General features: G+C 30.1%; 2 protein-coding genes across 4 annotated transcripts; one reads left to right on the forward strand and one right to left on the reverse strand.

Moving 5' to 3' along the window:
- The first annotated feature begins 1,398 nt into the window (after positions 1-1,398).
- LOC129910978 (uncharacterized) lies at positions 1,399-10,014 on the forward strand. The gene is made up of 4 exons (XM_055988593.1): positions 1,399-1,728; positions 1,803-2,019; positions 5,805-7,409; positions 9,696-10,014. The coding sequence occupies exons 1-4, from the start codon at positions 1,614-1,616 to the stop codon at positions 9,898-9,900; spliced, it is 2,142 nt and encodes a 713-aa protein (XP_055844568.1). The 5' UTR covers positions 1,399-1,613; the 3' UTR covers positions 9,901-10,014.
- A 417-nt stretch (positions 10,015-10,431) lies between these two features.
- LOC129910980 (G-protein coupled receptor moody) lies at positions 10,432-17,256 on the reverse strand. 3 transcript variants are annotated; one of them, XM_055988598.1, is made up of 6 exons: positions 16,908-17,256; positions 14,347-14,498; positions 12,977-13,215; positions 11,970-12,621; positions 10,997-11,097; positions 10,432-10,892 (listed from the first exon to the last, which is right to left on the reverse strand). In XM_055988598.1, exons 2-6 carry the CDS (start codon positions 14,479-14,481, stop codon positions 10,475-10,477), a joined length of 1,545 nt encoding a protein of 514 aa, XP_055844573.1. In that variant the 5' UTR covers positions 14,482-14,498; positions 16,908-17,256; the 3' UTR covers positions 10,432-10,474. The 3 variants fall into 3 exon arrangements, with proteins under 3 accessions (XP_055844573.1, XP_055844572.1, XP_055844574.1); XM_055988597.1 differs by having other exon boundaries at positions 16,667-17,254; XM_055988599.1 differs by lacking the exon at positions 16,908-17,256 and adding an exon at positions 16,555-16,633.
- Between the last annotated feature and the right edge of the window lie 309 nt (positions 17,257-17,565).

A 17,565-nucleotide genomic window follows, 5' to 3' on the forward strand; every position in this document is an offset into this window, starting at 1 on the left:
ATTTATCCAAGTTCTTGTATCCCAAGCATTTTACACAAACAGCAAGGTGTTTAATAATCTTTAAAAAAAAAAAAAACACTTTTTCGTTCGAACTTTCTCATGTGCTGAATTCAAAACTGTTTACAGATTTATTCCTATCACGTCTAGTTTTTGAGCTATATACTCATCCCTTTTTTCGGTATAAATGCCCATATTTCCGCAATTCGACCGAAAGTGAACTGGCATCACTTTTCAATTTTACGTGAAATTGATCTTCGATTTCGAAAACTTCGAAAATGCTTCGAACTGTCAAAACTGAAGGATCATCCATTTTTATTTTGTTTCTAAAGTTAAATTACTGCTACTTTGAACATGGATGCAATTTTATTGGCAACTTTATTGGAAAAAAGCAGAATTTAAAAGAAAAAATAAGAAGTCACATTTTGCGAGACATATGAAATATGTAAGTGAAATGCAGATAATGGGCGATATTATTGCAAATTTTCAAAGAAAAATGAATTAGATAAAGTGTAAAGTGAATGAGGTTGCAAACACAGAGGCATTCTATTTCATGCCTCATGTGTTTTATGTATTTTGTATTAAATTAACAACAAATAAACATTACAAAACAATAAAAATATAGGTTTTGATAATGTTTTGTCCAAAAGTTGGAGATTCATTGAAAAAGATACCAAGTTCACGAGCAGAAACAAAGCGAATTGAATTCGATCAGAAAATCTAAATGAGCGAAAAAATGTAGAACACCTAATTTAACTATCGGCAACGCAATTGAATGCTCAAAAAGTGAAATTAGAAATTTTTTTTCTTTAAATGAGTAGTTGATTTTTTACTACTTAGGTGCACTTTGTAGTTTTTCATAAAGTCATAGTTCACATTTCATGTCTTGGAAAGTCAAGAAAGTTTTCTTCTGAGGATTAATGTAAAAATGAGTCAATTTTTCACTAAGGCGGTACGCAGATCGAGCTAAATTTTAGCCGAGATAAAATTCCCATACAAGTTATCGATAATTTGTATGGGATCCATTTTAGCTCAGCTAAAATTTTTCGATAATTTGTATGGGAGCTTAAATTTATCTCGAACTGCGTACAAGGATTAAGATTAGGTACTCTGTACGAAAAAGCACAATGAAAATTTTATATATTAATTTATTATTTTTGTACAGTACTTCCCATTTCATTTCAGCAACAAACTAGGGTTGAGGCGGATTCTTTTTTTCCATATTGCCAAACAAAGAAACAACCTCTTTAACATTTTTCATCAATTTCACCTTCGTACTTTTGCAAATGACCCATCTAGGACACTATTAACTTTTTCCAACATTTTTTAAAGCTGAATTCTAAATTTTTAGTTACTGTCAACCTGACAGCCAGCAGTCAAATAATTTTTTTTTTCAAACTCTCGCTCAGCGAAAACTTTGCTCTCGCTCGACTCTTTCTTCGTCTTCGTATATTTTTAAATGTTCTGCAAACGAAAGAGCGAACGTATCCAAAATTATTATAATCTAGAGAAAGTCTATCAAAAAAAATATTAATTTATTGTTTTAAATGATTTATAAAGAAATTGCATTCAGCAATTAGTTATCCAGTGGAAAACTTAAATTGCAAACCAAAATAATGGACCAGTTTTCACACGATTTAACAATTGCTTTGGAGGAGACTTCTCGTATGGGTGGCGTTCGTGTTGGTAGGTGGGGTCAACGTCGAAGGACCCGATCCACAGGAAATTTGCGTGAGTTTAAACTCGTATTTAATTTTAACTAAATTTACATTATATTTTTTTTTAATAATTATTATTTTGTTTAGCTTGTGCTCCACAACCTACAGAAGACTCTTCGAGTAGTCCCACAGATGCAGCAAATGGTGCACACAATAAAGCAAATGTCGATGGCCTAGATGGACTGAATAACTCAATACACAGCGACTCAGATGACAGACAAGAAATGCGTTTGGCTATTAATCCGCGATTACATACTGGCAACTTGGAATCAGATTCTCTAAATGAAAATTTCAGCCCAGCCAGGTAGGTGTTAAGAGATGTTAAGATTATAATTATTATCATTTATTGCTTAAAAGATTATTAGTGGCGTTTGCAAAAATTTGCAAGAATTTATTGGAAAATAAAACTACTCTGGTTAGGAAGTTTTATGAAGTTTGAAGTAGGTATATTAAAACATAAAAATTAAGACGAACAATTTATCATTTCTATTAATTCTATGTTGTATCATGAGTTGTTAAATACCCTTCCCAATTTGGTCACTTTTCTTTCGCTTTGTCTGTTGATGTTTTATTAAAAATGGCAAAAAAAAAAAACGATTTTCAAACCAAATGATTGAGGAGCGTTTTTCAAAACTCAACAAATGTTTTTTTTTCAACTTTTTGAAGAGAAGGTTTTTTGTTTCCCATTTGAATACAAAACCTAATTTTCAAAATATAGAAACAAGGAGTTGTTCTTTCTTGCAAAGATAGGATTAATTTTTATTTTCAAATTTAGAAAGATTTGTCTTTATTTTGAACATAAAAACACCGCGTTTTTTTTTTTTTTCAAAATGAAACAAATCCAAAAGTACACTTTTTCTACCTTATGATAGTTAGTTAGTTAAATGTTTATTTAGCGTTTAAAAAAAGCTATTTTTACAATTTTAATACATTTGAATAAATAAACAGGTATATAAATTACTCAAAAGTTTTTAATAATAATTAGTTTTAACAAATGTTAATATATTACTTTTGAATCTTGTGATATTATTTTCAATTTGAACATCATTTGGTAGACTATTAAAACTTTGTATTCCCTTATAAAACAACATACTTTGGCTTCTATTATTTGAAGAAAATTGTGCATTAAAGTTATTATTTCTTAAATTATATGATAACTTGGCATTAAAATATTTTTAATTTTGTATATAAACAACAGTGTGCAAAATATTATTCTTTGTTTAATACTTAACCATTTTAACATATTTAACATGTAATATATTGGCGTATATCTACTGCAATATAAAATTGACCGCATTGCTTTATTTTGTAATATCGTTGGGCAATGCTCAAAATGTGGTTTTATTATGGTATTATATATTTTAATTGCCATTAGATTACATAATTTCTTTCTAATTCTACGAAAGAAACCGATTTTCTGGGCTAATTTTTTACAAATATTTTCAAAATGTTTTTTTAAAGTTTAAATTATTGTCTATTGTAATTCCCAAGTATTTAATTTCTTCAACACATCCAAATTCATCAATACAATTTATTTCTCTATTTGCCGGTAGTAACATTATTTTTTAACATCAGAAACATATAAAAGACCATCATCAGCAAAAAAAACTATTTGTGAATTTCTTATTATTTTTTTTGTTCATATCATTAATATACGAAATATATACAATAATGGGCCCAACATTGTCCCTTGTGGTACATCTAACTGAACAGAAATACTACTTGAAATTTCATTGTTAAATTTTACCATTTGTTTTCTATTTTCTAAACATGTTTTGAACCATTGATATTCTATTCCTCTCACCCCATAATTGTAAATTTTTTTTTTTAAGATCAAGGAACGCTGCTGCTTTTTCTCTTTTTCATGTATTTTTCTTTCCAATCAGCTACCAAAAAGTTTAAGGCAAATTGACACGAATGTTTTCTTCGAAAGTCCGATTGTTCTTCCGTTATAATATTGTTGTTTTCTAAGTATTTTTCAAACTGGATTTGTACCACGTTTTCTAATATTTTTTCGTGTAATGGTAGCATATTTACCGGTCTAAAATGTTGACATTTATTCGAGTTAGCAATTTTCTGAACCGGAACTACCACAGATGTTTTCCAACTGTCTGGGAAAATCCCATTAATTAATGAATGATTTATTATTTTTAGTAAAGCTGGTCCTACATAATTAAACCTTTTATGCATAATGTATTTTATATTTAAAAAATATAAGTTTTTCCAACAACAGGCAAACTTTATTGAGTTTATCAAAATCCTGTAATTTTGTTTAGTTTTGCTAAACATCGTAGTTTTGTTGAGTTTTGAGAAACCTCAATACATTTTGTATTGGTTTTGTTGAGTTTTGAAAGAAAAAACAATTTTCTTAAATATTTTTTAATATAAAAACTATTAGCTTATATATTTTTTTTATTTCGTCGTCTTGTGCGCCTGGTGATGCCAAAAATTTCGATACCAATATCTCATTTTTGCTTTTTTGGCGTTTGTTGAGTTAAAAAAAAACGCTCCTCAATTTATTCTGGAAGTCTCATATGCAAGATACAAATTACAAAAATCTTGATTGATAACACTGGTTAACAAGGGTTTTTTTTAAGAAACAAAAATATACTTTTCTGAAGGTTTTCGGTGTGCTGAACTCGAATCCGAAGTCAGAAAAAATTAATCAGCTCTCGTTTTTGAGATATTACCGTTAGAAAACGCAATTTTTTGACTATTTCGGATCTTATTTTTTTATAAAAGAAAATTTATTTGAATATGTTTAGTAACGGTTTATAAAAGAACTGTTTTCCTTCTTTCAAGATCCAACAAAGATTTCTCCAGAACCTGTGGCCTGATTATGAAATACGAAGTCGATCGTTGAAGATTCAATATTTCCATTCAAAGCGAGGATTCATTAGATTTTTTTTCAATGTCTGTTGAAAACACGTACCTTTCCCTTTAGCTCGGAATTGAAATAAAATAGATACATTTTAAATAGCTGCGTTCCTATGGGAACATTTATCTACTCCTTAGTACTTAAACTACTTTGAACGTTTGAAGTACTTTTGCTCTATGGAAAAAGTAGTTAAAAGCAGCTTTAAGTTCTAAGCAGCAGATAAAAATAAAAAATAATACTAAATTGTAATTTGTGTGTGCAGGAAGTAAGAAACATAAGACATACATATTTTAGGAAAGAAAAAAAAAAAACACCAGAGAAGTAAACTACCAAGCATTAGAGAAAATGTTTTTATTTTGTGTCTAAAATTTGCAAACTGTTTATTATTTATTTATTTGCGTAGTTGATAAATGTTTACAAAAATAAACAATTGAACGTGTATTTAATAAACACTTCTGTCCATGTGAATGTTTTGACCATTCTTATCCTGCATCTTTTCAAGTGCATTCCATAACCTAGATTTAAAAACTCATGTTTATGGCATACACCCATAGCGTGATGACGTGCTAATAAAGTAAAAGGTATTTAAAGGCAGTTGCAGTACCAATGTCACCCTCGGCCGTTTTTAGAACTCTGACCGCTCGTTTTATTTAGAGCCTTTAAGACTGAATTCTGATTCATTCTCAAAGAAAACTTTTTGCTGGGTAGAATCATTTGCATTAGAAAATTCGGATTAAAGTGTAAGTTTTTATGGATTAGTGAATCAGTAGAAACTTTAACAATCGTCCGAAATGGCATAAAAAAGCTTTTGCATTCAGATACTGAATAAAGTCATGTTTTAGACATCGACATGGCATTTTGATGGCGTCTTAAAATATAATGCAGTATTTCGTGGCGTATTTCTAAGTCTGTTGGACCGCCACGTCAGAGGTTCTGAGTTAAAATCATGCTTCCACAACCTAGACATTATTTTTCAGGGATTCTACCTATTGCTAAGTCGTTCTCTGTTGAAACGATACAATTTATTCAATTTTATGAACTGTTCTCTGTTGAAACGATACAATTATTCAATTTTATGAACTTGAAATCTTTTTTTTGGCAGCCATTAATTTAATTTTTAATATTTTTTTTAAATATTATTCACTAATTTTCAAATACAAAAAACTTTGTACATATTTTGTATGTATCACATTAAACGTCTTTATTTTAAGATTCTTTCGCCCGAGCACTCGCCGAAAGCGCAAATTCAAACGTATGGCTGTGGAGTACGAAACGACAGCAGCAAAAACACCAACAGTTTCTGGAGGACTTCATTCAAGTACTATCGACAACTCTCCAGAATTTACATTAACAGGTACCGTAAAAAAAAGAGCTTTACGTCATGCTATTCAAGATAGCTATCGGGCGAATTTATTTTTCTGTGGCAAACGCAAACGCTCACATCGAGATCGTTGCCATGACCATGAACATGGAAAAGCACACTCTTCTAGTGTGCCAAGACAGAGTCATATGTTTCCGGTAAAACATTCGCTTCAAGAGCACAAATCACGCACTAGAAGTTTTTCTTCTACATCGAAAGTTCCCTGCGATCGAATACTTCCCTTAAATAAAGGTCTTATTTCGAAAATTGAAAAGATCTCTCAGCAACAGCAAAAAAATCAACAAGATTCACATGCCACTCCCCCAAAATGTGCATTTTTATTTACCCCATTATCGCCGGTAGCAACGACAACAACAGCAACCAGTGTAGTTGTGCCTCGAAAGCTAGAAACTTCAACTTTCGATAGTTTTGCATCGATAACAGCTGCTGCAGCAGTGGCTACATGCTCCACAGGATTAAGCTGCGAAATTTTAACTAATCGTTTTATGCAACAAACTATTCCAGAGCATTATGCGCTAAAACAGCAAATAATGACAAGCGTTAGAAATGATTTAAAAAATGAAACGACAACGGCAAGAGGAACTATTGCGCCTTCACAGGCAGTTCCAGTACCTGGTGCGTATGGCCTGTCCTTCAGCCAGAGAAAAAAGAAATATTACCGTCTGCGCCGGGAGCAGATGAAGATGCAACTACAATTCGAAGACCCCAACTCAATGGAGTGCGGGGAACTAAATGAATTTCTGAGTTCCAGTTCACTCAGCTCTTCAGAGTCGGAAAATGAAAGGACAAATGATTCAGATCGCGAAGGAGATGACGAACTAACTGATTGGCCAGGCAATGAAGTGATTAATAATTTTGACTCGAAAAATGATTTTAAACGCAAACTCACGAAGAAGAGTGGAAATTTGCAACAAATTAAATCCGATGAGAATGCTACAATTGGTGACGATGATACCCTAATGAGCGCAGATGAATTAGATACCCCGGTGAACAGTGTCCACCGTCATATGTCATCGGCTCCAATAGCAATAAATAAAGGACTGCAACTTAATGGAGGTGTAAGTAATTTGTTAAGTCAAAAAAGCTTTACATTGCGCGATGAAACTATGGATCAGTTTCGTTTTCCAATTCGACAAATTGAAAGTGAAATGTCGGGTGAGACATCGAATCCTTTTCTGGCATCACCCCCTTGTAAGCCGGGTGAGATTCGTGAAATTCGTGCTGGATGTAGAAGAATAAAAGGTGAACGAGCAGCTTTTTCCATTAAGACAAGTGTTAATGAGAGGTTGGCACGATTTCTCCAGGATGCCAGACAAACGCATATTAGACTACCAGACATTGAGTTTTATGAGCACGAGAGTTTAATGAATTTAGCTAAATTGTACTCTTTGCAAATGTCAGTTGATAATGGATGTGCTGTTCTAACTAAAACAAGGTAAGCAATTACATTTATATTAAATTTTTAGCTTTCAATAAAGTCAAAATTTATAAAAAAAAATGAGGTGCTGGCAAACAAAACTGAAAAAGTTTATTTCAAAGTTTATATCTTTAGCGTCCTAGATATAAAAGTTCAATCAACATTGGTTCTATGTTATAGACAGAAATTTAATGGATTTAATGTCAGTTTTGGCCAAGTTTTGCTCTTCTACTATGATACTAAGAAGTGTCAATTCGACCTATTCATTTTTGTTCAAGCGCATTCAATGTATTAAATTATAACTAATTTATGTTTGAAATGAGGTATTTTGTAAAGAAATTAATAAGAAAATCCCTTTTTATTTTTAACCGTGGAGAAAAAATACATGTCACTTTGTGTTTCGAATGCAAAATTATAAATTATTTTTGTGGTAATCTTTTAGATGAGCGGATAAAATAAATCTTATGAGACCAAAAAAGTTGCAAATAATGTCACAATTATAGAATTTTTGGTTCTTGGTTTCGTTACAAATGAAACGCTCATATAAATTACTATCAGATTTCGTCAGACGTCATTAAATAATACTAACGTTCCCCTCTAATTAAGGGCAAAATTAACAATTTTAAGGATGATTTTCCTTTTGATCCATTGGCTATCCAATTCTATGTGGTTTAAAAAAAGTTATGGGCTTAATAGCCCATAATATCTAGAAACCCCTTCCAACTTTTGACTTCATACTACAGTACTTTTCCATACTATTAGTAGACCCAAGAAAAAAACATCTGTTTGGCTATTGCTTAATTTTAAAATGTTTTTTTTTTTTTTTAAAGTAGCTTAATTAAGCTTATCTTAAATACGGTTTTACTTAAAATAAGAAAACAAAATCTTAAATTTCGACAGAAAATAAGATGAAAATGCAGAAACCAGTGTTTTTGGAAATTTTGTATGTTTCAATTTTGTTGTAATAAGCGCCCTCATTCCTCAGGAAATACTTTTTAAATATGATTTATTTGTAATTTTGAAATATTTATCATAAAGACAGACCTCACTAAATTCGTTTTCAAAACGTATTAATACAGTCAAATAAGGAGAAAAAAGGGGTAAATCTCGGAATGAATGTTAGTAGAAATTTTTTTTGCTCAATATCTTCCTATTGCCATTCTATAACATATCTCAAAAGTCTAGAAAAATCTCAAAATCCGCTTGTCGCGATTTCAAGGTCAAATCGCGAAATGGAGATTTTCAAAATTAGCAAAAATAGGCTATGGTATTATATACACATATGATATATGATTTCAAGGTATTTTTTAATGCTGATTCCAAAAAATCTAGTTATACCTGTTTTTCATCTGTCAACTCATATTATTATAACAGTTGCAAACTTACTGCCGAAAAACCCTTAAAAGTTATGGTAGATGAACCAAATTTTGCATGAAGATTTTAGAATCCATCATTATTAAAAATCAAAACAATGCAAAACTTGAAATCATGTATCATATGTGTATATAATACCATAGCCTATTTTTGCTAATTTTGAAAATCTCCATTTCGCGATTTGACCTTGAAATCGCGACAAGCGGACATGAGATTTTTCTAGACTTTTGAGATATGTTATAGAATGGCAAAAGGAAGATATTGAGCAAAAAAAATTTCTACTAACATTCATTCCGAGGTTAAACCCTTATTTGACTGGATTATATGTATCATATCGCAATCGTAACCAATAACAGGGAAGAATTTGACATACTTCGTATGATATTACTATGTTCAAACCTTAAAAGGTAGCTTTTTTCAATCGATATTACAAGGTACGGTAGATTGGGTTCATCTGAAGTCCATGTCCATATAAATCGCAACATTTTCAGTTCCGCGTGGCGCTCCTTTTGTTAGTATTATCCTTTTAACCAAACTCCTTATTGAAAACGGACTTTAACTTTTAAACTTACAGAGAAAAATATTTATTTTGTAAAGAAGAAAATATTACGCATACGCCATAGTGACACATTGAATTTAGTAAACTAACTATTGTCACTAAACAAAGATTAATACCAGTTAAGCTTTATTGACAATGCTTTGACTTTTCAAATTTTCAAATTTAATAATTTACAAAATTAATATAAAATTGCAACAACACAACTTGATGAGATCACGGGTTGTTGTGTTCTAAGCCTTTAGTTGATAACTTTTAGCAACAAATTCAGCTTGTATGTATGTATGCATTTATAATGTTCTAAACCTTTAGTTTTAACTTTTATTTATACTCATTTAATTTTACAACCAAAAAATTCATAATTTTTCTTGCAGCAACACAACTCAATCAGTTCAAATAGATCATCATGGCCTTCAAAATTGTTTATTTTTGAGTGACTTTAAAAGGCGTTGCTATGACGGACGTTTCGGAATAACTGATGCTGACGAGGATAGCACCATAGCTGAAGCGGCAGTAAAATTCGCAAAAGCTGGACAAAGTCCGCCACCAGAAATAAGCAACAGACTGCCAAACAGTTAGCCACATAATATTGAATTTAAAAATAACATTTATTCTAAGTTAATTTTACCAAATAACCGCCATTAACAAAGTATATAAAAAAAATATTTTCACAGATATATAAATATATACATAAATATATATATATATATATACATATATATATATATATATACAGAAATAAAAATACATATTTAGTAAGTTTTAAACATACATTTTTTTCACTTTCTTTAGTACTGTTGCTTTTTAATGAAGATGACGAACTTTTGAAGTTAATACAACACCTGCATTTTATAAAAGCATTCTACATAATATGTAATGAGTTTTAACATAATGTTTGATGTTGCGTGATAAGAAACGAACTTTTTTTTTAACTTAAAAAAAATCAGATCGATTCTCTATCCGATTCGATATGTGATGTTGATATTTTAATTAGAAAAAAGTAATTTCCTGACAATTAGAACCCAATAAAAGACTAAATACAATTTTCTTTTTCGCTTTGTTCTCAGATTCCTATACAAAATATCGCTGACAGCTTTCTTTATCAATTAAAACTCAAATTAATAGTTATGTTACAAAATTTTTTGTATTTATTTCATGGTTGCATCCTAAGATTACTAGGCTTTTTCGTTACTACAGTATAGCGATGTGGTGACTTACTGTCCATTTTACAAAGTAATAAATTCCAATATGCTTGTCGGTATTCCGATGACATAACAACATAAATAATTGGATTAATACAAGTGCTCAAATAGATAAGTAGATATCCACTTATATTGATCCAATGCACTTCTGTGACTTCTTTCCAAATCTTCGTAATTGTTATTGGTAAATAGCAAATGATAAACGACAGAAAAATAACCGAAATCATCTTAAGTAAACGTCTGTCTTTCTTACTCATGCGTCCTGGATACAGAACCGATGTATTTGAAGTGTTTATAGTTGAGTTATTGCGATATTTGCGTTTAGTTATTTGGTTAAATGACGTTTTGAGGGATTTGGTGCAACGATTTCTGAAAATAAAGAAAATTTTATTTGTTGTTTTAATTGAAAACTTATTTTTTTTAAGGCCAATTCTTTTTATTTATAACGAAGAACAGTCAATCCTTATAATTACCCTTTTTTATTTATCTCGCCAGAAATGTCGTTTGTTTTCAAAGGGACTTCCGTTATAAGAGCTTCATCCATCCGCAAAGGTGCAATAGGATTTCCCGAAACCTAAAAAAAATTAAGTTATAATTTTAATGTGTAGGGGATGCCTCTAAACTGATTTTTGAACAGTTTAGTCGGTTAACTCATCACAAGCTATAGTTTTATTTCTAGTAGTGAAAAACTATTAGATTTTAACTCCTATGTGGGCTTGATGTCAAATTGGTTATTTATCCTAATTTTTTTTCCACGTTTCGGTTGTGATTACAAATAAATTAATATTATATTATAGAAGGTCACGAAGGTAGAAATAATTTAGAAAAATTATTTGATTTAGCCCTGATTTTTTTTAAACCTTAACTGGGGTTTATCTGTCTAATGAAAAATTGGCTCTTAGCTTACCTTCTTATTGTCAAGTGTTGGGAATATAAATAACAAATGTATTCAAAAACGTTAATAAGATAAAAGGGGTACATCAGAACAGTGATAAGATTTTTTTTAGTGAAACAAAATAAATTGGCAGAAGAATAAGTTTTTCCTTTATAAAATGTATGTAGGTACTACATCATTAATTCTCAGCCTTAGTCGGATTTATACGAATGACAACTTGCCATTAAATTTGTCACTCATCTGTAATATGTTCTTATCATTATAATTTCAAAGAATGAGCTGGAAAAATTTTTTTCATTTTCTGTGGAGATTGGGAATTGGACCTAGACCTTGCACTTACTATCGCGCCACGAGGTACTACAATTTTATATAATATATTATATTTTTTTTTTCAATGTTTTCCACCTAAGCTTCTTGAAATTTCGTATTTTCATATTATTTGGACCTCGCTTATCAGTTTTCTTTTTTTTTAATTTAACCGGTATAAACCATTTTGAGTAAAAAGTTCACCAGCTCTTTTTCTATAAATATAATTTTAAAACTACTCTTACCTCATTGACATATCCACTATCCTCTTCAAAAAGATCTTCATATGACTTCATACCACTTTCTTTAACATTGGAGATTTTCTCGGGCTTATCACAAGCTTGCATATCGTACTGTGTTGGAGGATAATCACTTTCTACACTAGAGTCGATGTATTTCAAATCATCGTCTCGTAATCTAGACAAATACGGACGCATTTCCCAATGATTTTGATGTTCCTTAAATTTTTCGCTATCATTCGATGAAATTGGCGTATTAGATTGTTGAGAATTTTCAGATTTTGTCATGTTGCGGTTGAGCTCTTTAGGTTGCTCATCTAAATGGTTTTGTTCGGGCAGCGGAGATTTTGTTTTCTCAGCACGCATTGATGAACTGGTATTATTAACTGGTTCTCGGGACCTTAGAGCTGCTTTTCGGACAATGTAAAATATTCGTGCATAGCAGACGATTATGCATAAACATGGCACCACAAATGCCATAATGAATAGAATCTCTTTGGGCGAATTGCCGTTTTCGTCTGGAAGTATTGAACATGAACCAATTTCGATATCGAGGCCGAATGAACCCCAAATACCGCGGTATGTTGGAATGAGTATTAGGAATGCTCCAATCCACGTAGCAGCAATCATAATTGCCAAGTTTCGATTACGATATACTCTGAAAAAAATTAACATGTATCATAAATATATTTTTAATTATTTATTTCTTTATTAACACGTAAAAAATTATAATGCTAATATATTTAACGAGCTTTGCTTCCATGACTACCAGCTCGCATTATCATAAATATTATTGTAACAGTTACATAAACTGTCAGAAATTTGCAAATCTTTCATGTAAAATCTGATAAAATTAGTCTATTTGGTAAATTGTTTGCAGTACTAATCTTACAGACTACTATAAGGCAAGTTAAATAAATATATTATAGGCGAAGTTCTTCCAGTTCGTTTTAAACTAAACCAAATATTAGAAAATTTCTGATTTTTCTTTTAAATTTTTAATTCTTAATTACCTTTGATATATTCTGGGATGTCCAATCATGATGTACCTATTTACAGTAATAAGTAAAACTGTGAATAACGACACAGCTAAGAGACCATAGCGCATCAAGGGAAAAAGCCGACACAGTAGATTGCCATGATTCCAAGACCTTTGTAAAAATGTCGAAGCAGCTAATGGAAGATTGAAGCAGCAAAAAAGTAGATCAGACAAGGAGAGATTGATTATGCATATAGCTGTAGCATTGCGTGACTGAAAATAAAAGGATAAATATAGTTAAGTACATGCATACAGGTACATACATATGTACATATATTCAAGTTCTAGTTCTATTTAAACAGAGTTAAATTTTTTCGAATAGGTTCATTATTGTTAAACAGTTGTAAAAAAGACAATATTCACATACAAATTTAAGCAAAAACATAAAGTAAATAGTCATTTTCAAAATTATGGACTTCAATTTATTGTTTTTCAGAAAATTTCTACTTTGAAAACCGATATCTGAAATGTATAGGGCTATTGAAATAATGAAAAAAAAATAAAAAAATAGTACGATTTCAATAAAATTGAAGCTTTAAATCGAGAACGATTATAATATTTGATGTCTGACCTTTTGTTTGACCAGCGTAATAGAACCTTCGTTCATTTAAAATTCCACATTAAGGTATTCAGCCTAAAAAACTGATAAGAAGTTCAAAATAAAAACCATTAAACATATTGAAAATTTAATTTTTATTGCATTTAAAAACAACACGAAATTATTGGACCCTACATAAATGTAGGTTCACTATGGTGTATGTGTAACTTTTTTTTTTTTTACAATTCTTTGAACTTTTTGATGTTAAGTTGGTAAGAAGTATTGGTCAGTTTTGAAATAAAACAACAACAGGCAGCGAAAGCGATTTAAATTGTGAATTTCTTTTCTTTCTTTCCTGGGTTTGATTTTTGAATCACATTTATTTTTATAAAAATTTATAAAAGAATTATTCGTCGCCTTACAATTGAATTATAAGATCTTAACGATAAAAATGCATGCATACATGTACCTATTCGAAATGAAGTTTAAAGTTTAATTTAGGAGTGTTCAGTTCTTTATAAAGAAAATTCATTCAAACAAAAACAAACTGCTTCTGGCTAAGCAGGTTGGTATTTTTTTGTACTATTTCATAATTATACTAGCTGGAGAAGCTTGTTGGTTTACGTTTAGGAATTGTTATCAGCTTTTTAGGTGAAATCAAATTGTCGCACTGTTCAATGATTAGCGTTTATGTTGATGAAATTCAAAATAAACACAAAATATTTTTTTTACTTAAAGAACCCAATAAAATGGAAAGAATGAGAAAATAAAGGCAAATATAAGATAGATGTTTAGAGAAAACTTACCCTATTACACTTTGAAAGTGCCAGTATCGTTATTAAATTTCCTGGAATTCCAATCAAGATGAAAACTATGCACATTACTGAGGCAAACGTTAATAACTCCTCTGAGTATCCATAAAAGAGTTCACCATTCTCCATAGAGATCTAATAAGCACCTGTAAAATTATTATAAAATGTATTAGAAAAACAATTTTGTTTTTAAATTATTAACAAAAAAAAAAGTTTTATTCATCAAAAAGTTATCACAATCACTTCAATTTGCAGTGAAAAGAAAGTTTCTACGCATTGTTTTTTTTTTTTTTTATATTTTAATGTTATTTTAAAATACTGAAGAATGGCAAAACATAGTGTGATAGAATATTTTCTTTTTAAATTTTTGAATGCATTTATAATAATTTTTCATAAGTTCTTTTACACGACTTAAAGCATCCGTTAAAAAAATTGCTCTAAAAGTATTCTTTCATAGCTATACTTGCAGGCAAAAGATAAGTCATTTTACTGTATTGAATGCATTCACATTTTTAGCAGCATCATTTTACAGCTGTCGTTCTAGATTATCTTCTGAACTATGCATTTGAATAGTATTCTTTATTCGAAAAGATCTCCAGAAATTTTCTCCGAAATAGCAATTACAGTTTTCAGTTGAACTAGAAGACGAAATGTTCATTTGAAAAATATTTTTGAATCGGTTGACTTTATCAGACTCGAAATTTATCTTCAAATTATTGACATTTTCTCGTAAATGATGCCTAAATTTGACTAAAAAAAAGAGTTATACACAAAACGACTGGAAAAAGATGTTTTAAATAAATACATACAATGTTATACAAATTTTTTTTTTTGTTCCGTTTTATAAAAAAAGAGAGATCAGAAAGGTTTAACCTTCCCTGTAAAATCGAGTATTTAATGCATTTTTATATGATGAATTGGAAATTTATATGAAGAATTGGAGGCAGAAGATGTTGTCTGATTTTTCTTCTGATACAAATGTGACCCCCCTTGATCACAGTTAAAAATAGGCACGGTCAAAAAGTATGGAACTCCTTGAAAAAAGAATATTTGAGCAAAACAAGATCTCAAAATTTTATTAAAACGCAGTTACAAAGGGTAATATATTAAAAAAAAACTTAATCATTAACAAAGTTTCTAACATTAGTCTTATAGTAATAGAAATATTGTTGTTGTTGGTTGTCGTTTTTTAAAATCATCGATTTTTTTCGTAAAATATACCCTACCCTACGTACCCCTTAAATTTTGCTTGATAAGTTACAGGGCACCCTGTATAGCTTGCAACTTTGAAAAATGAAAAATAGCCACTAACTGTTAAAACTAAATTTTATAAAAGTATTTCCTTGAAATTGGTAGGAAATGTTCAGGGTAAAGTAATGTATGTATAGGAGATCGGGGCGAGCTCCTTTTGGAAAAATTTTACAAAAGTGTTCCTGAATCTTTGTTCTTTGCCTCCCACTACAGACAAAAAAATAATTAAAAAAAACCAACAACATTAAATAATGTAGATAATAAGATTATTAAGTGCCCTGTCCTAAACTGCCCCCTCTCCCCTACAAATGATATTTTAAAAACAATACCCTCCACCTCACATTTTTTTTATTATTTATTTGCGGGGGTCCCTTCTTCTTAATGAATCCTCAACCTAAAAAGTGTGAGAAAAAACGCACTCATGTTCTGGAACAATTTAAAAAGCAATAAATTAACTGGGTAAAAAGCTTTTAAATTCAAATTTTCATCTAAAAGAAGATTTGATTACGCTCTAAACAGATGTTGGGCAGTTTACAAAGCAGTAAACAACAAATAAGTTTTAAAATAAACTGTATTTTTTTCTGTGTTTGTTAAACCGATCATTTGATCAAACTGTCCCATTTACAACATTTAGGTACAATTACTTCAAAGCAATTATTACGTTGTTTATTTTTAGTTTGGTTTGTTTTTACCTATTCAACAAAATAAAGTCAGTGTTTTAATCACTATTGCTTCAAACGACTCATTGACAAAACATGATTTCTCACTTCTGTTGATTTACAAATGCCAACAACATTACAAAATAAATTTTTAAAAATAGAACCAATTTTATTTCCATAACAAATTTTTTATGTCGGAAAATGCAGGATTGAATTTATTCCATACACAACAAATACATCTTTGAAAAGTACTTATTTTTGTTTGTATTTACAGAAAAGAAAATTCTCTTACCCACCTCGCTGAAGTAATTAATTTTCTTTTCTTTTGTTTACAAATTAACAACACACACACAAACATATAAACAATATAGCAGCTATTCATCCACACAAGATATCCACTTTACCTTTTCGTTTGATAAGCAATTTTAAAAACTAATAAACTCTCAAAACAAAATTTAAGAAAAGATCTTCAAACAATATTAAGATAAACTATCACATCACGCATATATATCGCGAGTACGGTGTTAATTAATAAATAAAAGATAACTAGCATAATAAATTTCATCTTTTGACAAGCATTCCCTCAATGAAATGTTTAAATATTTTTTCGATTAAACTTAGCAACAAAACTTTTAATTTATTTACATGCGGCAACTCTTTTTATAAAGTTTATTTTTCTGTGCATTTTACAATTTTTTTTTCTTCAATAAATTTTGAAACAATGAAATGAAGAATCTTCCGACACGACTGCTGGGAGCCAAAATCACGTACTGAATGTAATTTAAAAGAAATCGATTCTCAATCCAATATTTTAGATTCTTTTTACCCATTTATCGCGCTGCCGGTTTCGGGGCTAATACACAAAACACAGATACAATAACCTAACTTTAGAGATATTTTTGTTGGTTTTTAGGAGAGTACCTATAGATACATAGATTTCTTTAAATCACTTTTTTTTCATTTATGTAGTTATTGCTAAGCTAATTCGATGGTAAAAATTATTTCTAATATCAATTTGAAATTCATTAGATAAGATACGTATCTGACACGATCTCTTTCATATATGAAATTTATTTAGTTATTTCAAAATTCACTCAAAAAGAAAGTTCAAGAGAAGTCTCCTCGAGTATGAGAACTTTAAAAATAGATCCTTTATCCATACGGAGAGTATGTAGAGAGTTTTAATGATGTGAAAATAACATAGGTAGGTACATATAGACGTATCTGGATGTAAATTTTCCCAAAAAGGCAAATAAAATTTCTCCCTCAGAATAAAAAAAAAAAACTGTAATGATTCACGAAA

The sequence above is a fragment of the Episyrphus balteatus genome, chromosome 2, assembly GCF_945859705.1.
Source record: "Episyrphus balteatus chromosome 2, idEpiBalt1.1, whole genome shotgun sequence".
NCBI lineage: Eukaryota > Metazoa > Arthropoda > Insecta > Diptera > Syrphidae > Episyrphus > Episyrphus balteatus.

Excerpts from the sequence above, each read along its gene's own strand:
- LOC129910978 (XM_055988593.1), top strand. The coding sequence starts at position 1,614 with ATGGACCAGTTTTCACACGATTTAACAATTGCTTTGGAGGAGACTTCT. Across the intron at positions 1,729-1,802 it reads CCGATCCACAGGAAATTTGC|CTTGTGCTCCACAACCTACA; the intron begins GTGAGTTTAAAC and ends TATTTTGTTTAG. Across the intron at positions 7,410-9,695 it reads GCTGTTCTAACTAAAACAAG|CAACACAACTCAATCAGTTC; the intron begins GTAAGCAATTAC and ends TTTTTCTTGCAG.
- LOC129910980 (XM_055988598.1), bottom strand. The coding sequence starts at position 14,481 with ATGGAGAATGGTGAACTCTTTTATGGATACTCAGAGGAGTTATTAACG. Across the intron at positions 13,216-14,346 it reads CACTTTCAAAGTGTAATAGG|TCACGCAATGCTACAGCTAT; the intron begins GTAAGTTTTCTC and ends TTTTATTTTCAG. Across the intron at positions 12,622-12,976 it reads CATCCCAGAATATATCAAAG|AGTATATCGTAATCGAAACT; the intron begins GTAATTAAGAAT and ends AATTTTTTTCAG.